This window comes from Molothrus ater, chromosome 1 (genome assembly GCF_012460135.2).
Source record: "Molothrus ater isolate BHLD 08-10-18 breed brown headed cowbird chromosome 1, BPBGC_Mater_1.1, whole genome shotgun sequence".
Classification (NCBI taxonomy): Eukaryota; Metazoa; Chordata; class Aves; order Passeriformes; family Icteridae; genus Molothrus; species Molothrus ater.
The window spans coordinates 88,871,129-88,894,529 of record NC_050478.2 but is presented as its reverse complement, the minus strand read 5'-3'; the positions used below and the strand labels follow the sequence as shown (position 1 = coordinate 88,894,529).

At 36.4% G+C, this 23,401-nt stretch overlaps 1 protein-coding gene across 1 annotated transcript in view; it reads left to right on the top strand.

Moving 5' to 3' along the window:
* Window positions 1-19,999, top strand: part of TERT (telomerase reverse transcriptase) — a 29,625-nt gene extending 9,626 nt beyond the window's left edge. Inside the window, exons 4-16 of the mRNA XM_036406514.1 lie at window positions 236-425; window positions 1,733-1,915; window positions 3,261-3,422; window positions 3,814-3,909; window positions 5,905-5,990; window positions 7,817-7,930; window positions 9,638-9,709; window positions 11,521-11,706; window positions 12,919-13,045; window positions 13,337-13,398; window positions 15,438-15,562; window positions 15,916-16,053; window positions 19,738-19,999. Coding sequence (XP_036262407.1) covers window positions 236-425; window positions 1,733-1,915; window positions 3,261-3,422; window positions 3,814-3,909; window positions 5,905-5,990; window positions 7,817-7,930; window positions 9,638-9,709; window positions 11,521-11,706; window positions 12,919-13,045; window positions 13,337-13,398; window positions 15,438-15,562; window positions 15,916-16,053; window positions 19,738-19,841 — 1,645 coding nt within the window. The 3' untranslated portion in view covers window positions 19,842-19,999. The remainder of the gene's footprint in view (window positions 1-235; window positions 426-1,732; window positions 1,916-3,260; window positions 3,423-3,813; window positions 3,910-5,904; window positions 5,991-7,816; window positions 7,931-9,637; window positions 9,710-11,520; window positions 11,707-12,918; window positions 13,046-13,336; window positions 13,399-15,437; window positions 15,563-15,915; window positions 16,054-19,737) is intronic.
* The last annotated feature ends 3,402 nt before the right edge of the window (window positions 20,000-23,401 follow it).

Here is a 23,401-nt window from a genome sequence, read left to right as displayed (position 1 = left end):
TTTAATAAGGGTTTTTATTTGCATTAAGCAGAAATATATGGTTTCTTTTTGTATTACATTGTCATTAAGATGCTGTGATGTTGTTTTGAAATTCAGAATTTCATGTCACTTTCTGTAGAGGTTAGTATTTGTATTATTCTAGAAAAATATTTGGCTTTAGTTATCCTAAAGACATTAAATGTTTTAGTTTTCTGCCTTTCCTATTGCTTACACTAAGTGTATATTTGTATTTTAGAAACCATTTTGTCAAAGTACAGCTACGGCCTCTGTCTTCAGGGGAGATTGAAACTATCCGTCAAAAAAAATTTGTTCCTATGGCATCAAAGCTCCGGTTTATTCCAAAACCAAATGGGTTGAGACCCATAGTAAAAGTGAGCGATGTTGTCGAACCACGAGCGCTCAGCAAGGAAAGCAGAGAAAAGAAGGTTTTTATTTACTTCATTGTTTTATATGCATTTGATGTAGGCAACTGATAAATGGAGTAAGGATTTTTGTTACATAAAACTAATTTTAACATGGTGAACTGTAGCATTCTGATCAAAATGGCTGAATGGGTCTGTTGCAGCCTAGCTTCTCCCTTTCCAGTGCTTAATTACCACAAGCCTCCGGTTCCAGGATCACAAACTTCTGTTTCCAAACCTGCCTTAAGCAAATGAGCCCAATAGAATAACATGGCTTGTAAAGTAATCCTGTTTTTTTGATATGGGTGAGTCTGGCCTGTTAGGATTTGCCTTTATACTGATGGTGCATGTTGATTTGTGAAGTTGCCTGTAGTGCCAGTGAACAGTGGTGAGCTGGGTGCATTACAGAAGAGGGTCTAAGGAAGGGCAAGGAAGCTGGAACAAGCACAGTAGAGAGCTGGGAAGGAAGCTGAGAGTAATTGCAGTATGGGAACAGACAGAACACTCAGTGCACAGAATAATCTATTTGACAGGATAGTTAGCCAGAAGGAATAGTGACAGCCCAGTTTCATTATCTTGCCCAGCTGAATTAATTGCTTTTCCTTAAGGCTGAGTCTCATTCCCAAGATTTAATGTTCCCCAAATGGGTAAGGTGTCAACAGCTTCTTAGCACTAACTGTTCAGACCATGTGATCCCAAACCAGGTGAAAAGAGCATCAGCTAAAAGCTGTTCTGAGCTGTGGAGTGTTATTTCACATAATATTGCACATTATGGTGTTTACAGAGCTAATCAAACTGCATGACTTCAGTGCTGCTCTGATGTACTTGACTATCCCCACAGCTGAGTTAAGTCTTTGCTCAATTACTTGAATAAAGTACCTTGAGAGGCCCAGCTGATGGTGCGGCTGGAGTTAGCATAAAATCTCAGAGCACACCTTCTGTTTGCTGTTCCTGTTGCTGTTATTATCTCCAGCAGAGAGAATGAATGATATTTAAGAAGTTATTTTCAGATCAGTAGTGGATTTATTTGCTGGCATTAATCTATTTATCACTGTAACTATTACACCTTGATTTCCAAGAGTCAAGTATAGGAGCAAAAGCATTTTCCATAGGATTTAACTGTACCAAAAGAAAAATGTCTGAAACTGTTTTGTCACTTTGAAGTAGTTACTGCAGTGATAGTCAGGCTTTCTGAAAGCTTCAGTTGAACAAAATAATATAGTAAGTGCATCAATTTAATCTCAAACTTTATTTACATTTGTAATCTTTGTATTGCAAAGAATTTAGTGTATTTCAGCATAATTTAAGGTGATTCTCTTTGGTCTCTTTAGATGAATCATTACAACACTCAACTAAAAAATCTGTTTAGTGTGTTAAATTATGAACGGACTATAAACGCCAGTTTTATAGGTTCTTCAGTGTTTGGGAAAGATGATATCTACAGGATATGGAAGCAGTTTGTCACAAAGATTCTTGAATCTGGTGGTGAAATTCCTCATTTCTACTGTGTAAAGGTATGTATTTTTAGTTACATATTCAAACTAGCTTTTCAAAACCAGCTTGTGCAGATACTTTTATAGCTGTATTAGCTGTAATCTGACTGCATAATTTTTTTTTCTAAATAAAATTTTGTGCATACTTTCCAGACTCTGGTTAGTTTTTCGGTGGGGGTGGTTGATTGTTTTTGTGGATGGGTGACCCTGCAGTAGAGCTTCCTTTGCCTGGGTGTTTTTCTGTCCATCTTTCTGTCATGCAGGAGCTCCTGCTTCTATGCATGCACTGAATTTTTTGCAGTTATATTTAGCTGGGTATAAAAGTGGGAGAAAGAACATTTTTTTTCTGGTTTTCATATGGCTCAAAAGGCTATCTAAGCTTCTTTCTATGTGCCTTTGAATAAATTCAGTGTCTCCTAAAAAATCTGTTTCTTCTATCTCACTATCATTAGTTTCTGTTGAAAATGAACGCATGACTTCTGGTTGGTGTCTTTCCAAGAAGTTTCTTCTCCAACTTTGAAAAAATCAGTGCTTGTGGTAGCCTGTTATTTAAAGGAGTTTGTTCTTCATCTTCACACTTCTGTCAGTTCTGTCTAGCAGGCAACATTTTGTGCTTGATTTCAATTCATAGCTTTGAATTGGGGCAAGGTATACACAAATATGTAAATTACACAGGTTTGTATGTGTTGGGGAGCTGTGTTCTCATCTCTCATATGTCACTTGTCATCCTGCCCTAAAATAATTTAAATAATTTTGTCTTGTTATCTTTCTAGCCAAAGGGTCGAGTCATTGGCATAACTTGTTTTATAATAATCCTAAGATTCTTGCTTCTACAGAAAGTTTTCTCAGTTTACTCCTGAAACTTCTACAGAAATTTTCACCTAGTTTACTAGGACAAGTAAAAGGAGGTAGATTTCCAGTATGAAAAGGAAAGGTAAGGAAAAGTAAAATACATAGGTTTGCAGCTTTCCAAAAGTCTAAGATGTCATCTCCATGGCCAAATGGTGAGGCATGTTTCTTAAAATATTTAAACATAAAAATACTGGTTATTAACTTAACAATTGGAGGTTTGATGTTAGACTTAAGGTTGCATGTGGTGTACTCTTCTGTTAATAATAAGAATTGTGTTAAAACTGATGATTTGGATATTCCTTTTTAAGTGCTCAATGAGTGGGGAAAGGTCTTTCAGATAAGCATTGAGTTTTTGTTTTGTCAGGAATTTGGCCTGAATGGTGCAATAATTTTACTCCCGTGTGATCTATCCTTCAGCCTTTCTTACATACTACAACAATACTTCCTCTATACTACCAGAATGTTTACAGCAATATTGCTGAATATGTAGTGGAAGATATTTCTTCTGTTCCAGGCTGATGTGTCCAGGGCTTATGATAGCATTCCTCACAACAAACTGGTGGAAGTGATCTCGCGGGTCCTGAAGCCTGAGAAGAGAACCGTGTACTGCATACGGCGCTACGCTGTGATTATGATCACCCCAAGTGGAAGAGCCAAGAGGCTCTATAAGAGACATGTATGACTTCCTGATTTCTTCTCTTTGCTGTTACAAGAATATTTTGGTCCAAGGAAAGTTTTGCCCTCGTGGCTTTCTTTAGCCACCCTTTGAAGTGATTAAGTACTTAATAAGCATTTCTTAATGCTGTTAGATATTTTCCACGGGTAGAAAAGCTTGTTTTATTCCATACCTTTTAAAGTTTTTACTCACTCTTAGTAAAAATAAAGATAAATGTGTTGTGGAAATAGAGATTTGTGGGTGAGACGTTTCATTTTAATGGTAGAAGAATTGTTGGATTAAAATAATGCAATAAGGCTCGTTCTTTGACCTCCAATGAACAGAAAAGTCAGTTACTGAATTTTTTATTGCTTTTATCATTTGTTTCTTTACAATTTAAACAATTACACAGGTTTCTACTTTCAAGGACTTTATGCCAGACATGAAGCAGTTTGTGTCCCAGCTTCAGGAGAATGCCTCATTGCAAAATGCAATAGTAGTTGAACAGGTAAGTATTGTGAGGCCTCTTTTCAACTGAAAAAGAAAGCTACAGAAGAATTAAAGGAAGATTGGGATTTTTACTTGTATGTACATATTATGTGGTGCCATTACTGCTCATCTAGTTAACCAGCACCTTCTGGCTTCTATAGCAAGACTTTTGTCATCTCTTCTTTGATGTTTGTAACAGTCTCTGAGTGTTCAGCAGGAGGAGTGCACCAGGAAAGAAATCTGACTAAAAGTCCTTCTTGACTTCTCCCAGACTTTCTCATTATTTTAGCAAACTTTTATTTTAACCAGTGTTTTCTTTATTCTTTCCTAATTTCATTGTTTCTTGCAACAGTCCTCAAGTGAGAAATTAACTATCTATAAAAACGGATGTCAACACTTCCTATCTCCAAAACATAAGGAAGTAAGAATGAGCAAAATGTATTATAAGCCAAGTAGCTAAGGATATGACATCTTGACTTGCAAACTGCACAGCTTTTTGTTGTTTGATTTAAGATCTTATTTTGTGCCTAATTAAAAATTTAAAAAGCTGATTTTAAGGATTACCTGTCAAGGTGGATGAAAATGAACTCTTCTTTAGGGGGAGTTAAGTACAAAGCAAACAAGATCAACTCTTTTAAGTTTTTGTTTAAAGAGATTTCTTGCTTTTGGTGAATTAACATATGGTTAAAAATTACATGTATTTTAACTTTACTCCCACTGATGCTTTGTTGCAAGAATCAAGCATCCTTCTGTTTTCATTCTTGTGATAGAAGTGTTTGTTCTCAAGACTTCCTTCTGGGCAAGGAGCATGACAAAGGCATAGAAGTAGGTGATAGGCTCAGACAGTTTCATCATGCATTTCCTTGCTTGGAATTATGGTGTTCCATAATAACAACCTACCAGATTTCCTGAGCATCCAGTGAGCAGACAGGTATGTTCTTTCAGGCTAGTAATTCCTCTTCAAATTTTTCTTCTCTAAACCTGGCAGTGGAAAATGACAAGATTGGCAAAACGTGATTTCTAACATACAAGTAAAATGATCTTGTGTATCTGTGGACATAGGAGTATATATATGGTGTGACTGGTGTACAGTTCCAGGATCCTACAAAAATAAGAGAGTCTAATGAGTACCTGGATGAAAATGGAAACTAGCTGGATCGCTGATGTATTTTATCTTTTTCAAACTGATTCAGAGAACTATACTAGATATTGCATGAGCAGCAGTGTTCTATTTAAAAGTACTTTCCGTTCAAAAACAATTTGTGTGTCATTATCTTAAAAGAACAAAGTATTTTGAGAAAAGTTTTCTCAAAAAAGATTTTCATGTCAGGCTGGGTGTCTGTACTATTGGTACATCAGCTTATCTTTTCAATGCAAGTAATCATGATCTTACATGGCTGTATCAAAGGCTGGGTGCCTTTGTCTGCTGCTAATCTATGCAAGTAGTAAGTACTTTTATTTAATTTGAATTGAGTCATTGTTAAGGGTATTTAAATTGTTGTAAATGAATTTTTTTATCTTCTAATTTTTAACAAAATGTTCCATAAATATTGGGTGGACAGCAATGCATGGAAGTGTTTGTAATACCTGAAAAAGTGTGTGTTTTGCAGCAGAATGGGCAAGTGAGTCTGTCAAGTCTTTGGGAATCATAAAGATCCTGACGTACAGAAATTGTCGTACAGGATAGAAAGTGGCCAAAAGAGCAGGGTCTTATACCTTCTAATAATCCAATATATTATGTCAGCACTTTAAAAAGTGGGTTTAGATGTTTTATTTGATTTCTCCTAATACAAAACAAACAAACAAAAAAAAAATCATCATCCAACAAAAGTTGAATTGTTGGATGTGAGCAGCTTTTTAGTATGTATATTCAGAACTTGGGTTCGGGGTTTGTCTTTTCACTTACATAGGGGTTTGAGCTGCTACAGTCTACTTTTTTAAAGCTTTCTATGTAACTTCAAAGTTACAGTGGATTTTTCATTTCAAATCTTGTTTTGTTTTGTCATTTTTCTAGAGCTTAACTTTCTATGAGACAAGTTCCAGCCTGTTTAATTTTTTCCTTCAAATGATACATAACAGCATTCTGGAGATTAGGAACAGGTAAAAAAGAAATTAGTTATTCTTTTATAGTATGCTTTGTTTGTTTGTTTGTTTCTTGTTAAGAAGATATGTTTAATTGACTTTGGGGACTTTTGAATAGCTGTCTTTTAAAGATTTTTAATTTCATGTTAGTGAGAAATTTGTGTATCAGTTTATGCTCCAAAAAAGCATGAAGAGTTTGGAGTCAGCTTTATATTTAGTAAAATTTCTCTTCCCTACGTGGGTGATGTTAATTATTTACAATGCATTATTCCATAGAATGGGGAATAACCTTCATAACTTATATTATTCAATAGCATATGCAATAACCTTCATTTAAAACTGCAAGTGTAATTCAAAAGGAATATACTTTAAAGTAGTGGGATCCATAGTGGTGAGCAAAAGCAAGAGTAACATCCAAGCAATCAAGCAAAAGCCTTGTTAGTCATTTCCCTGAAGTGCAATGGTTTTGCTTTTTGACAAGTTGCAATAAAAATAAAAGGCAGTAGCAATAGGAATTTAAATTATTAGCAACTCCAAAATTAACAATCAGATGTTTCAGAAAGTAGTAATGCAGATTTCTTCTTGTGTTGGTAGAGATACTGACTTGGTACTTGTATATTGCCTCTAGGTGGCAAATGTGTACCATGTCTATAAAAGGAAGTACTTACATGATCGTTATTTGTAAATTCAGGGCGATTTATGTTAGAGTGAATAGCTTCTAACTCTGGAAAAAATACCTTTGTTTTAGCACACTAATTTTGGAATCTCACAGGATTGAGGGAGAGTGAGAAATGCTCTCAAAGAGTCACGTAGAAGCATGTTTATATTTTTTCTAGCATTGATGCTTACACTCCCTTTGGCAGGATCATAAGAATGCTCTTGTGGCGTACTTTATTAATGACTAACCAACGTGAGTATGCTTCATGGAATTTTAATGGTTTCAGAGAAAGCACACCCTGAAAAAACCATCTTCACACTTTCAAAGTCACAACTTGACTGAAAAAATATTGTTCATCCTGAAATGAACTTAGTCCTTTTAAGTAGCTTGTTCTTGTTTGTCAAAAAAAAAACCCTATATGCTCAGTAAATAGATAGAAATGTCTTTTTCTCATGAAAAAATCACAGTTAGTCAACATTAACTTGATGTTTGGAGAAAAATGCTGATTATTGAGCTGGGGACCTCTAAGCAATCTTTTAATACCATTTGATACAGTTAACAAAAGTCTGTAAGAAAATAAAATTACTGCCAGGAGTGTTTTCAGATGACTGAAAATACAGGTAGGGTAAGTGCTCAAAAGTAGTATGTGGTCTGAATTTATTCTCTTCAGCTTCACCAAGTCATTCATGTAATAGTGGGGAAATGGACATTATAGTATCTCACTGCTTCAAAGAAGTGTTGTGAAAATAATTCCCTTGGGTTTCATGAGCCATACCCACTTGGTTGATGCCAGCATAGAAAATTCTTCCAGTGCACTTTGTTTTGGATATAAGAGCACTTCTCTTGAAATTGTCACAGTAAGATGTAACATAAAGAATGACTTCAATGAAGGATGTGTCTGCAGCAGAAGGAAGCATTGTGGTTTGAGATCAGTTATACAATTTCTTTATTTAATGATAGTTGTCTTCTGGAGTTTGTTAATACAAAAGAAATGTGTGAATTAGTGGGATTTTTTCACTGTTAAATAAATTTCTGGATCTCCATGTAGATTCTTAGGACAAAAAAAAATTAAGGCTAACTGGCAAACATAGCATATTTCTTATGTTATACTTGGAAAAAATATTTAACAGCTATTGTGATCTTGTTACATGATTTGATTTTTTTGTTTTCTTTTATTCTTTGGTAGGTACTACTTACAGTGCTGTGGAATTCCACAGGGCTCCATTTTGTCAACCTTACTTTGCAGCTTATTCTATGGAGATATGGAAAACAAATGGCTCTCTGGAATAAAACAGGATGGGTAGGGATGCTTTGTTCTGTGCTCTCTTACAGTAATTCATAATATGTAGTACATATTGTTGGAAATTTTCTCTGACATTTAGTTTTGAATTTTAAGGATTTCCAATTTCATTAGGAGTATGCTGCATATCTCTACAGTTTCAGTGAAACTGTGGTTGTTTTTTGGGGAGAATTTCCCCATTGCAATACTGAGAAGAAAATGCAGAGAAGCTTTTTTGTGTCTTTGGTAGGAAATTTATTCTTAGAAAGGGCACTGTAAGGAGTCTTACAAGCTGCCTTATACTTCTGAGAAGTTTATGTCTCATTCCTTCCCACATCATCTGTGGTCTTTCTACCTCAGATATGTTTGTTACATACTTTGTGATACTGATACTCCAGGCTTCTGCCTGAGTGCTTTCCAATCCACTGTCGGTAAATCTTAACATTTTATCAAGGTCAGAGCTTTATAGTAGATTTTTATGGGGTGTGTTGGTTCTTGTTTGAAGCCCTGTGTGATTTTTGGTAAATCTTCTCAGTCTTTGTGCCCTCCATGTGCTTGCTCCTTAGGAGCTTGACAGAAAGCTAGCCTGATAAAAACTTTACCTCTTTTTTAGCTGTAAAAATTTTGAAGTTCCTTTTACTTTGTATGAACAGATCCCAAACTGAATCCTGGATTAGGGCATTTAGTCATAAGCTGGACCCTGAAACTTGTGTTCAGACATCTCCCTTCATTGCGGTGAATTCTTTCCCCCCCCCCCCCCCCCAAAAAAAAAAAAAACAAACTGTGGGAAAACCCCAAATAAATACATCTGTCTGGTGTCTCTTCTTGGGAGGCTTGCTGGGTGTCAGAATTTTAAACATTTCCCTACAAAAGTAGTACTTCTTACAGGCTTGAGGATGCTCTGATGTGAGTGTGAAAAGCTGTCTGTTGATTTCAAAGGGTGTTTAGAAAGAAGAAATTATGAAACTGATTCATAAGAATGCACTCTTTAATGTAGCATCTGTCATTATGTAGAGCAGATTTTAGAATGTTGTTTAAGTGTCTGTTGAATGATCTTGATAATTTAATTTGTCCTTTAAGTCACAAGAATAAGGTGGTTATTGACTTGGCTGGGCCAAGGTGCAGCTGATCTATCTGCTCATAGTGATGGCAGCACTCTTGCTTTGAAGATGAGACTGTACATCATCATCTCCAGATCTACTTCTCTATGATCTGATAGGCAGGATTTACCAGAAAAATATGGGCATGCTTGGGGTCTGAATTCTGTTGGAAAATTTCAGCCTTTGCAGTGGTAGATGGTATTCAAGCTATAGCTTCATAAACAAGTTATTACCTGGTAAACGAAGAAAGTTGGAGCCCGCCAAGAATCTACTTGTGTTTGGCACCTCTTTCCCTTGTCTTGTCAAGAAAAGTACTGCAAATTCTCCCTTAGAAAAGTGTAAAGCCCTGTATCCAGGGAAGCCATTGTGAAATAGTTTCTATGTTGTAAATTCCTTCATGTTTCATCTAGCCAGTCTCATTGCTTTTTTATTTTGTTTTTTTTTCATTTTTGTTTAGGAAAGAAGCAAAACCGAGAATTTCTTGATGACTCTCAATTTGGAGTTCATATTGGCCTCTACCATCTTGTGAATTAAAATAGGCAGGCACATTGTTGCTCTGAAGTGTATGAAAAAACTTTGAAAAGATTGCATATTAAAAAATCTAAGATTGGTTTCTTCTTGATTACAGAGTCCTAATACGTCTCATTGATGATTTTTTGCTGCTTACACCACATTTAATGAAGGCAAGAACTTTTCTAAGGTATGCAGTTAGAGACATAGTCTGCAAATTAGTAAGCGTTGTCTTTTATGTAATTATTTTTCATTTTTATGCACATAGGTGTATTTGTTTTATGAGTTAACAGTCAAGGGCTATTTTGGAGTCCTTTGTAGTAGCCTGTGCGTGGGAAAAATCCTAAAACTGCATTCTTGATAGGCAGTTAACAATCTGTTGCAGTTACATGGTGGGCAATTCCTGCTGAAGTTTGAATTAAGGACCTACCTACTAACCTTGGTGGAGCTTCAAGGAAAAATTAGTATTGCAGCCTAACCAAAGCAGCTGACAGTTGTCTTTGAAAACCATTTTCCCTCAAGTTTTTTAAGATGCCTTATTTACATTCTCAAAATGTTTTTATCGGGAACTCATGCTGCTTGTTCTTTCCCAGGAAAGAATGCAGCTCTGGTCCAATCCAATATTGCTAAGAATTTTCTAGTCATTAACATTCCATGATGAGTATCTGAAGACACCAATAGCAGGGTAGTATGCAGTTCACACTGAACTTTTAAAACAGTAATTCTTTTCAGAATTCTTTTCATAATTCTTTTCAGAAATACATTTTCTTTAAAAATTGAATCCCAGAAGCTCCTGGTTATTGCAGATAGGAGTGTACAGTCAGTCCTGGGGGAGTTCTGCTGATCAATATAAAGGATCCAAAGGATAGGTCTTGAAGAAAAGCTTAGCATCTGCAGTGTTGACAGTTGCATCATGCGTTTCAGTAGTCACAAAGATGCAGCTCTGTTGTGAGCTTGAAAGGTGATGGAGCAATCAGTTAAGTACAGTTTGAAATATAAATTGTATGAAATAGTGGTAGTGTGTTTTGAAGACTACATTTATCCTCATTTCCTTATCAGAACAGAAAGCAATTTCTAGGGATCTGTGGGTTTACAGATAAATCAAACTAACAGTGAGGGCTTCAAGCTATTAATCTCTTATCACATCTTTTCAGCACAATGTCACTTGAGTAGCAGTGCAGATACTGTCCTTCTTGCTGTTTGAAGTTGTCTGCATCTTTGTTCTAGATCAACTTCTGTACCAGCTGTGTTGATTTTCTGTAGAGAAGTAGCCTTTTCTATGAGAGATTTCCACAACTGTTTACAGATCAGATCCTATGAGCTCTCTGCCACAAATGGAGTAGAACCAGGTTTTCCTAATGTAGTAATAGAACTGGGGGACTCAGTAAATTAGTTTTGAGGAGACAACATTAAGACTATGACTCCCCAAGAAAAAGAGCCTAGCTCTTCCTTTCTTTAAAGCCTGCACGTAAGTACATTGCCAAGTAAGATGAACTGCTTCTTGTCCATGACACTGCTGATCCAGTATGTAGCAGGTAATCAGCAGGCATTCTGGCAGTGAAAACATTCTTAGGGAAAATGTTCCCCTTCAAGACTTTTCATCAGATAACTGAGGTTCCTGTTATATGGATTCTCCTTGGTTTTGTTAACTTCCAAAACCAGGAACTTGTCATCTTTTACCAGTGATTTTTGTTTTAGAGGTTTCTGTGAGTGTGGTTCATACAGCTTGTCTCAAGCATTGCATGGCTGATGTGCTTAATTTGCATTAATCTGTAAAATATTTTCTCCATTATACTCAAGTTTGTTTATTTTATATATTTATTTGCCTCTAATGTCTTCTCTTTATTTCTAGCTGTGTTCCTTAACCTGAAAAGTTGGCTGTGGTTCCCTTCCTTCTTTGATTTCTGCCCTTTTGTTCAAGATTTTCTGTCTTGCAGCATGGTGCCAATTTTTGTCTGCTTTGCTGGGGGGGCTTAGCCTAACTGTTGATATCTGTTTTAGGACTCTAGCAACAGGTATTCCTGAGTACGGCCTTTTAATAAACCCAAATAAGACAGTGGTGAATTTTCCTGTTGATGATATCCCAGGATGTTCCAAATTTAAACAGCTGCCAGATTGTCGTTTGATCCCATGGTGTGGTTTGTTATTAGATATAAAAACACTTGAGGTTTACTGCGATTACTCCAGGTAAATAGAGTTGTGCACTCCAGTGTCAGCTTTACAATATCTCATCCATAGGGGGAGAAGCACACGGGTGTGTTGGGAATGGTGTAGTTGAATTAATTGCAAAACAGATTGGGATTAATTTGGTATAGACTACAGGGACTGGCAATCCTTTCAACATCAGAAGTGTTCCCTCTGGTACACTTCAGATGAGAAAGAATATGTGGGAAGGGGAACTTCTCTTTAAACTAGCAACCTTGACTGTTTAGACAAAACAATCTGAAGTGGCATAGAACTCCAGACAGGATAATAATGTATCCTACTGGAAAGTTCTGTAGACCCTGAGCTATGAGATATTTTCTAAAGATCAAAAAGAAAGAACAGTTTAAACTCAAGGATAATATTTCTTCATTAGCTTTATTACAGACCATTTTTAGTATAAACAGCCCTTAAGCATTTAAGTGGAAAATTAGGGGATTTTCTACCAATAGGCTGGTAAAGTTCCTCAGTAGTCTTCCTAAACAGAAAAGCTTGGTCACTTTAGGAAAGGAATTTACATGACATGGTTTCCCATATCAAAGGACCAAACTCAACAGCCAAAGAGATTTATTCACTAGTTGAGTTCTTGAAAGAAAAAGTTTATGTTGAAAAGGATATTGATTCTACTGGTCTGGGAGGCACTAATCAGAATCATAAAATCATAGAATTGTTTATGTTGGAAAAAATCTTTAAGTTTGAGTCTAACTATTAATCCAGCACTGCCAAGCCCACAGTGTTTGTTTCAAGGCTTTGCTTTTGATAAGTTTGACTTAAGTAGCTGGAACATCAGGGTTTTTCCAGTAACTAAGGTGGCTTCAAGCCTAAGCTCCTACATTGCATGGATCATAGATATAGATAAGATGATTGTCACTGGAGTAATTAATAATGTTCTGGCTAGGCGATGTGTTTAAGAAATACATTTAGTTTGTTTTTAAGGTTATCAATTTAGCTTTTTTTAGCAGGCTGAATTTTTCAGCCCTGAGATATTGAAGTCAACCCTTAGCTAAATACCCTTAATGCCACAGGGCCTAGTCTCTTTCAACATTTAATTTACTTGTGGTCATCTTTTAGCTACTGGTTCATTGATTAGCAGGAAATCTCTGTAACATGGGAAGTTAAATGAGGCTTACTTTACAGAATTTAATTTAGTCTGTTAGCCCATAAGAGTTTAACTACTTTTTTTACTTTTTTTTCTAGTTACACCTGTACTTCTATCAGATCAAGTCTTTCCTTCAATTCAAGTATAACAGCTGGGAAAAACATGAAATACAAATTGAGTGCAGTCCTCAAACTGAAATGTCATAGTTTATTTCTTGATTTACAGGTGGGAATATGAAAATGGATGTTTGACAATATAGTGATTAGTGATGAAGAGCATTAAAACTGCTTTGAGTTCTAACATAAAAGTTTATTTTGAGAGGAAATCCACATAATCTGGGAATGTTGACATCACATAAAGTGTAGGGTTTCAGAACTAATCCTTCACAACATTGTTAACTTAGTTGCATAAAAAAAATCCTATAAGTTTAACATAAAATGTTTTTTGTCTAGATCTTCAACAAATTCTATTATGCCACTGAAATATTCTTATAGCTCTGTTTCTGTTCTGTTCTAGATCAACAGCCTTAGAACAGTTCTCATTAACATCTACAAGATATTTTTACTCCAGGCTTACAGGTGGGTGACTGTCTTCTGAAGTAAGTGTCAGTATTTCATTACTCTTTCTTGCCGCATGGAGGAGCTATGAATCAGAAAACAAGTGTGCCATGTAGGTGTGCAGTGTGTGTATATATATATATACATATAATATATATATACATATAATATATATACATATATATATACATATAATACATATAATATATATACATATAATATATATACATATAATACATATAATATATATACATATAATATATATACATATAATATATATACATATATACATATAATACATATAATATATATACATATAATATATATACATATAATATATATACATATATATACATATAATACATATAATATATAATATATATATACATATATATATGTATATGTATGTATGTATATGTATAGTGTGTGCAGTAGTAAATGTCAGTAGTAGGTCAAGTTATTCTTGTTTCAACACTGTTCTTAAGTAATACTGTTAGATTTAGGATACAGGAATATATTTGATTTATGTGTTTAAGTGATACTTCGCCAAATGGATTTTCAGTGTCTTGGTTTTGACAGCTGACCTCAAGATAACTGGTCTGTTTTGATTCAGGAGTATGATAAGAAGCCTTATTAACCATTTTATATTTAGATTACTTAAATATTAGGCAGTTTATATTTAGAACTTTATATCTGTTAAAGTCATACAGAACTTTGACCAGTATTACTCCAGGTAAAGAGAGGTTTCATTCTACAAAGTTAATTATAGTTTCTTATTGCTGATAACATTTTAGTTGCTCCTTAGCTGGTAATATCTTGGCATTTGTGACCTTGCCTTGATCAGTAGAGGAAGTGAATGTTTTAAACAAAGATAAGGGAAAGAAATCAAAACTGATAAGCAAGTTGGAAGAAAATGCTGAATTATGTAAATTGAAAACTTGGAATGATTGGCAGCAGCAAGTAATTGGGTTTTTATTTTTTTAATACAAAAATGTTCAAGAAATGCTTCACTGTTCACGGAAATCAGATGTTATTCTTTTGCTATGCTCACGCTTGTTATGAAGGGACATTTTGGTTTTGTTCTTAAATTCATCTACATTCAAGCTGTATTCCTTGTCCAAGAAGTGTAATTTGGTTTGTCTAGTACAGCACTGATGTGTCCAGCTCTAAACTTTTGGCTTGTGTGTGATTTAAGATTTTTCTCTGATAGATAGGATCACTTAGCATGTTACCATAAAATCAAACAGAAGTAACTAACAGTGGCCTTTATATGTTATGTAAAAAGACTGTCCACCATGATAACTGTATGTCAGGTTAATTCAGCCAAAGACCTGTAATGCAGCATGGTACTTAGGTCTATCCTTTACATATATGAAAATGTCACTGTTTTTTAAGTGATTGTTGGGTTAATTTAATGAACAAGTTTATACATTCTTGATGAATTAAAAATCAGCATTGTAATTGGCTATATTCAGCATAAGCAGGATTATAATGCCAGAGTCTGAAGGTAAAAAAAAGTCAGCAGTTTCAAAATATTTTCAAACAGGTGTATGGAAGCATACGATACAAATAATATCTAAAGAGGTGGCTTCCAGATAGGCAAAGGAGTGAATGTCCTGGGCTGTGAAATGATTTGGAAGTCTATTTTCTTGCATACCTGAACAGAATTTATTGTGGGGTTTTGCTTTGCTTTTTCTTCCTCTCACTCTCTCTCATGTGAGTGTTCTCTGGTGGCATAGTCTGTGATATGGAATTGGTGATGATGGGTAGTTTAGTGTTCCCTGCACATAACACAGTTATGCTGTCCTCAGAGGAGAAGTCTGTTACCAAGGCACATGGCTTCAAGATCTTCTTTCAGCATAAAATTTAGAAACAAGCATCATTTACATCTGACGTTCCAGGAATGTGTGTACATGGGAGAGGTGTCATGCAGTAACAGTGTTGATACAGCTAAAGACTGTTGTGTGCATTTACATTTTGTATAGTGCCTAAGCTATGTAGTCATAGTTTCACTTGAAATTGCAAATGACTTTTATTAAAGAGGCTGTTTTTGTGAACAGGTTCCATGCCTGTGTTCTCCAGTTTCCATTCAGCCAGCAAGTTAGAAAAAATCCTGATTTCTTCCTAAGGATTATCTCTCAGACTGCATCATGCTGCTATGCTATCCTGAAAACAATAAATGCAGGTATAGAATGTTAATGGCAATGAAGTAGTGGGTTTGGATTTGTTTGGGGTTTTTTTAGACAAATAGAACATCTTGAATGTGCAGTCCAGTGGTGTAATTTTGGGATAAAAATCATGAATTAATACTGAGAAATGCATAATAAGAATCACAGTGCATTTTTCTTCTAAAACTCAGTTTTCTGAAGATTGTGTTTCAAGCACTAATTTCTTAGTTTTCTGCTGATGCACAAGACTTCACTGATTGCACAGGTTTCTAGTAAAATGTCCTGGGGTGATTTTATAGAAGGAGCAGACCAGATATACTTCTTAATGCTCATAATTTTCAGTTACATTATTTTCCTTTTCTATCTCTAGGGATTGCTAAAGATAACAAAGGTGTATCTGGCATATTCCCTATTCAGGTAGCAGAATGGCTCTGCTACCATGCCTTCACTGTGAAATTGTTAAATCACAAAGCTGTTTACAAATGTCTGCTTACATCCTTAAAAGTCTGTAAGTATTCAGCTATTTTTACAGTTTTGTCTATGGTTCATTGTAATTAAACTTAGAAACTAATGAATTTTTAAAGTTTTCTAATCCTAAAATGTTGTTCTCAGATGTACATTAACGATCTACTTGATTTTGTTCAAATTTACCAAAAATTTAAAATGTTTTCCAGCACTGCATTTTCTAGAGCCTTATTCTCACAGGACAGTTGATGCTTGGCACTCAGTAAGCTTGTACATTTCAGAAGGCTTAATAAGACTGTGTTAATCATGTATGTATTGTCAGCAGGTTTAACTAAATGAAATACAAACACTCAAGCTTCTATTTTAAAAAATGTAGATTAACTGGCAACTAAAGCTCCTCCCACAATTTAAACTTTTACCCAAAAAAGTGCCACCAGAGTCACTTGGAAACAGAAGCACTGGCTCCACTGCATGTGTATTCTGGCAGAGTTGTGATGTTGGCGTTTCTCTGACACGTCCATTTGGTGAAAGAAGCTGTCTGTGTCCTGCTGTGTCCCTGGCCCCTGAGGAGCTCTTTCCTTTAACAGTTGTGCAGTCTGCCTGTAGGCCAGCTCCAGAAATAATAGAATTTTCAGTTTTAACATACTAAAAGTGGACAGCAAGAGGTTTTCCTGAAGCAGCCCGTGTTGGTGATGAATTTAGCTGTGGTGATGGCCAGACTCTCGATGCTGACTCTGTAATTTGCACTCTGAATGAGTCATTGCTTGGGCAGTTTTGTTATACAAGAGCAAGAAATTCCTGGGTCTCATTCCAGAGTAACACCTATTTGATTTGAAAGATATCATAAGCTTCCTTTGATAGCTGCACTGAGGTCCAGTGCCCCAAAAAGAAAGCAGCTCTTTTTTAAGGAAGCATTTCCTTCCCATATCAAAGGCTTGCAGCAACACCTGAGTGCAGAGTCTGAGTTTTGGTGGTGCAGTGTGAGTGTATCAAGACGACACTTTCGCAGGAAACAAACCAGTGGTTGGGATCTTGATAGCCACATTCTTGAGAGCTATGGACTTTCTGAATGGAGCAGAATTCCAACAGCCTTTCCCAGAGGAACTCCTTCTTTGAGTTACACGCTGACACCAAAATCAGAGGCCCCGAGTCTGCTGAGAAGCCAGGGCAGGGCTGCTTGCTTCACTTGGAGGGGACAGGGACTGAAGAACTAAGCAGAGAATGCAGTAGATACAACCAGTAGGACAGTGGCTTCTCTGGGAGCTTCTCTAAGATCTATGTAGGGCACATTTGAGTTTTCATCTCTAATGCTGAAGGTTTTGCTTTTGGGATCTTGGACTTGGCAGACCACAATCTAAGCCAAAGCTCCTCCATCCTTCTCTGTGGTTGCTTTGCTGTTTAATCTGACAGTACTTCCAGGGTGGAGGCACAGCCCCAGGCAGCTTTACTGCTCAGCAGAATTTCATTTTCCTTGGCTGCGTGCATCAGTAAGAGCGGTCTCTGCTGTCCACAAAGGCACACCACCACAGATGCCAGGGAAAATGGGCTGGGAAGTAGAGGTGAAGTTTTCCTAGTTTGAATAGCAATTGTCACTAGGTTCTTTCTGCTGTACCCATAGAACTGCCTAACTTGCCTAACTGCAATACTGACCTGAAACTTGCATGTGGTCCAGGCCTAGCTCTGTGCACAGTTTCTTCCCCAGGAAGAGAAAGCTGACCACCTGTCAGTTGGCTTCTCTGGCAGTGAGAATTGCCCTTTAGAAAGGTTATTCCCTTTCTTCCTAAATTCCTGGGGAAGCCTACTAACGTTGTACTTCCTGAGTATTGTGGAGGTGGAGCAGGAAAAGTCCAAAGGTCTGTGGAAAGTCAGTGGTCTCTTGAAAAGAGTAATTTTCAGCTATTCTTTCATAAATCTTACCTTCTCTGAGGCAGAATCTGTTCTTCACATCTATAGTGTTAAGACAATTCACTCTTATCTCCAGAGTCCAGTTTCTTTTGGAAATATCTGAGACTCCAAGTACTCTACTGAGAGATCAAGGCTTCAGAAGTCTTTGCTTAGCAGCTGCCTGAACAAGTAGCAGGCTCTGACTTGTGACTTTAGTATGAAACTTTTAAGATGGAAACTTTCACTGTGATTGGTTGACAGATTGTTGGGGTCCAAGTAATTCAAATTCTATATCTCCATTGGCTTATAGCCAGCTTAAAATCTTACCTGTACTTGCACTAGCCCTGTTCCACTGGTGCAGCAAGGGTTGATGCAATAATTGGTGGTGCTGTACAAAGACATCTTGTGGTGACAAGTCACATGCATACGCTTGGTGTGAATGGGCATCATTATCTCTGTATCCCCAAGGTCTCTGGTCATAGGTGAAGGCTGGTTTTCAGTCCCTGATTGTACATCGTGTTTATATTTGTGTTTTCTTCTGAATTTGGTACTATACTAAGTGTCCCGATTCTTTGGGCATGCACTGAAATCCATTTACAGAGATACTGATAGTTTTCTATGCAGTTGCAAGTTAGTTTTGTTTGCCCTGCACCAGACCTAGTCCTGGGCAATGTTCTTGTAATCAGAACATCATCTTGTAGAAAAGATTACTAGAGAGCTAAGCATTATGTAGAGATGTCAGAGCTAATTCTATACATGGTATTTTAAGTTTTGTCTTCTGGAAATCAGGTAGTGTGTGTGGATGTCAGTAGCCATGACAGGGATGGGATCCTGGAAGTTTGCTCAGTATCTCTACATGCTGCAGTAATCTGTAGCATAGAGATAAACAAGGCTGGTAAAAGCCTCTATGTCAACTTCAAGGCTGCAATTCCTGTTGTCATTTTGGAGTTTGTATTGGCTGTATAAAACCTATTACCTCTGTAAGATTATGTTGTTGACAGGACTTGATATAAATGTGGTTTTCTCTTGTGTCCCTGCACGTGCCTTTCCATTACTCGCCATGGGAATCTAAATCAAGCTCATAGGTTTTGGGGAGGAGGTTCTCCCCACTATTTCTAAACCTATTAAATGTCAACGTCAGGGGCTTGTCATGAGTTGTCATCATTCTTCAGAGTTAAGTATTTAGAACAGAGTTGTTGTTTAACATCCCTCCTGTTATTACCACTGGGGAAAGGAGCAAGAGTCTTTCCTTATCACGATAAGATATAAATACATCATCTGTCTCCTTTTCAGATACAGAGCAAATGTTTATTGAGTACTTCTGGCTTTCTGCATCATTGACAATTTTGCTGACTCTGTTTAGTGACAGACTTAAACTGTTGCTAGGATTTTACATGTTCTTCCTAATCTGTAAGAAGTCCTTTTTGCTGTCTGTATTTCTATTGATGGGACATTCAGTCTTTCAAAGCAATTGTGGTTTAACAGAAAGCCTTATTTGATGGGTAAAGTTGTTGCACAAATGGGTTTATACTTTTCAAAATGTAATGAAATTTTCAAATCTGAAAAAAGTCACAAAAACAGAAAGTAGGAGGAATTTGCCCCTTGATTTTCTTTGTTAATATTTTCACATACAGTTTTGAACCTTTTTATTTATTAGCCTGATTTAAGTGTGAAAGAGCAATAGCATATTTTATTATAGCTTTTTTTCTCCCAATAATTCAGATGTTGCAGCTTTTTAGGTGGTTTTAGCTAGTATTGATTTCATTGCTTCATTAGCATTTTCCCTAAACCAGAATGAATAGTTATTTGCAGTTGTACTTAATTGTTTCTGATATTTTGGTAGGTAAGAGGAAGCTAATAAGGAGGATCCCAGAGGATACTGTGGCACTACTGCAGGCAGTGACAGAACCATCTCTTTGTCAAGATTTCAAAGCTATCCTGGACTAACTGATTGTGGTTTATTTAATAAATTTCTCAGGTTTGAAAATTAATGTCATGTCTTTACGTGACTTCTCTGTAGTTTATTTTGGTAGAGTGGGCCAAAAGGAAGTTCACCCAGAAGTTTTATGTGTCTGTTTCTTAGGTACCCTACAAGGACACAAAAAGAGCAGACAGTTTTGTTAATACCTTCCTATTTGTTGGTTTTTGGGTTTTTTTTTTGTTTTTTTTTGTGGTTTTTTTTTTTTTTTTTTTTTTGTTGGGTTTTTTTTTGTAAATTCACAGGCTGTTTCAAGTAATTTATGTTCCATGGTTCTTATCTTCTTGATGAAGGAATCATTAAACTATGTTTTGTACAAAATTATTAACTTTCTTGTTTCAATGAGTTGTCTTGAAGGGGCTGTTTTTTACTTCTCTGTGTTCCAGCCAATTTTGTAATAAATTGGCTGGTTAATTGCAATAACACATATTTGTTTCCAGGGCCTTTATTTTATAGCAATCTTTAATATGCTGGTTTGTGTCACAAAAAGCAGTTACCTGCACAGGGCAAATGCATTTCATGGCAAGAGGTAGAGGCTAGAAACTTTATGCTTTACAGGTCACAAATTATATATGTCAAAATTTCACTGTCCATGTTTGGTGTATGTTTTATTTATTTTGAATACTTAGTGATATTTTTAATACAGTGTTGTACAGAATGATGCTGATGCATTTATACCTACAAAACAAAAAGTTCTTGATTAGATAATACATCAAGTATATTGCTTTTCTATTTGCATATCTTTGGCTCTCCAAAACCAAATTTTTTACAAGGATATATAGTGGTAGAAAAAGGGAGAGTGGCTTTAAACTGGGAGTTGGTTTATGTTCAATATAAGAAGAAATTCTTTCCTGTGATGGTGTTGAGGTTGCCCAGAGAAGTAATGGTTGCTTAATCCCTGGCAAATCCCCACTGCACAGGGACTGGTGGTTGAATTGCAGTATTGCAGTCTGTCCTTTAACATCATAACTCAGTTCAAAATGTACAGTCAGTCATACAGGTTTGGGTTTTTTCTGTCTGTGAAGTGGCACTCTTAAAATACAAATTTAAAAATTCACAGAGCAATTGTTCCTACTAGAGATGAAGAACAATACTCTTGCTCTCCAGCCAGCAGCTCAAACATTTAAACACCCCCATGCCCCTAAGTGGTCTGAGTGATACTGGATGAAGGAGCACTATCAGGAACAACATTGCATAAGAGAGACCTGGCAGTGCAGAAAGTTTTATTTTATGGATCGTGTGGCAGGAAGAGACAGCAAGATGCTCCAACATGAAGAAAGGAGGGAATGTAAACTTCACCAATGGCTTGGATTAGGCCATCTTTCTCTGTGAGAATATAAACTTATGATGTGGTCTCAGCTGAAGGTGTTAGTTTGTAAAAATGAAAACAGGGTAATGCTTGCAATTCTCTGAGCTGATGTTTGAGCCTTTCCCAGCAATTACTGGCTGAGTCGTCAGTTTTAAAGAGTAGCTGTTTGTAAAGAGATAAAAATACAGTGTAGAAATCACAAGAGAAGACTATTTCATTAAAAATATCCTTCCCCCAAAAAGGCAAGGAAAAGTAAAGTGAGACTGGTACATGTTTTCCTAAGTGGAAAATTTTGAGATTTGAAGAAGAGCTGGCAGTCTGTACTGGAATCTTGAAGTTGCTGCTGTGGCTTATGAGAATTGGAAAGAAAATACTATGAGTATATGTGTAAGGAATAGATTAACCATGGCAGGGGGCATACAGTTTTTTGCTCTAAAAATAGATGTTTATAATGTTGGGAAGGTAGAAATATTCCATAAAGCTATTCTGGCACAGAACTGTTCTAGAAGAAATAGTGTGATCCATTGTGGTGGTAAAATATATTCTACTTAATTGGTAGCAAGGCAGTGCATTAAACAGCAACTGCTGACAGGAAATGTTTGGGTAGAGTGAATAACTTGAATCTAGAAATATTAAATGAATTACCTTAGGAGCATTCTGAATCTGTAATGTAGGTTTTCAGCAATCATTGTACAGCTGGGAAAATTTCAAAATCTTTGAGAGTTACGGTGAGGGTTAAGGTCTCAGTATTTAAGAGAAGGTAAGTGGAGCGATTGAGAGCTAAACCACTGAAGGTAACTCCCTGCTCTGCAACTGTTGCAAACTACTCAGGAAGTTGAGCTTGCTGGAGGGTTTAAATGGGGAGGGGGAGAAATAGGGCTGAACATTGTTTTTAGTGTGTTTACAGAGCTCTAAGAAAGGAATTTGATAGAAGCCCCTCTAGGGGAGATCACAGTATCTTGGATGCTTCCATCAAACAAGTCCTTCTCTCCACTGTTTCCTTTTGGGAAGGAGATATGGACTGGGAGTCTCAGGTTGAGGTAGGTGTCAAATTTCACAATGTAGGAAACTCCTCTGTGTTCCAGAAGGATTGTGCTTTCCTTTCTGCATCTGTTTTCTGTTTATTGTATTATGATAATATGGATGTGTCCTTATTTATAGTGCTGTTCTGATGCTCCTTGTGAGGCTCTTTCCTTTAATAGGCAATTGATCTCTTTGTTTTAGGGCTGTGGATTCTGGCTAAGGCTGAACATCACCATAGCTGTGTTTGTGTCTTTCACTGATTTACCCCTGAAGAACCCAGGTGGTTCTTGCAGCCTAGACCAGTCTAGAAAAGTCTTGTCTGTCGGAACATTGAGTTTGCAGCAGGGTATTAGAGCAAAGAAGATTTGATGGAATATGGAGATAAAAGATTGGGAAAAGAGTGAGTGGAAGGTGTTTGCGTACACATGCTAAGTAACACAGTCAAGCTATTCAGGACCAAAATGTATCTATAGGATATCATTCTTCATGAATAAGAAGGGGAACCTGTAGCACTAACTTTTTTGGAATAGGGCTACAGTTTTGGAATTTTGGTAGATGTAACATCAGAAGTGCACTGACAACAGAAAAGCAGTATTCATGCAAGAATTGCTCAACACATTTTTCTACATGCCTACTTGGGCTAAACAGTAACTTCAGCTTGTTTCCCAGCCATCATTTGTAGTTAGTGGAGCTGAAAATTGTCCTCCCCCAGAGTCCTGTCCTGGGTTGAACTGCATGTCTGGTGATCCATAAAGCCTTCCTTCTGCTGAATGGAAGGGACAGCTCAAAAGTCAAGTCTGGATACTGTGACAGTGACTCAAGATGGATTTATAGATTTTAAAGTCTTTCAGGTCTAGTTTAATTATTTTCTCAGCTTCTCCCTATATTAGTTGGATGTGTTTTTGTTTAAGAACAGAACTCTGACTACTTAAACCTGCTGCATATAGTTGCCTATAAGATTTTAATGAACATTTAGCTTTCTGTAGTCAGAAACATGAATATAAAATGTTATACATATATGAATATAAATGTTGCTTTAGTTAGTTAAAAATTCTTATTTATGTATTTACAGCTTTATAACCTTAATCCTTTCTCTTGCTTGACTCTGTTACTCAGCCTGAAGGGATTGTCATACTTTGTCCTCACATACTTTCTCCATATTTTATCAGAGGCTGCTGATTCCTTAAGTATTGTGAC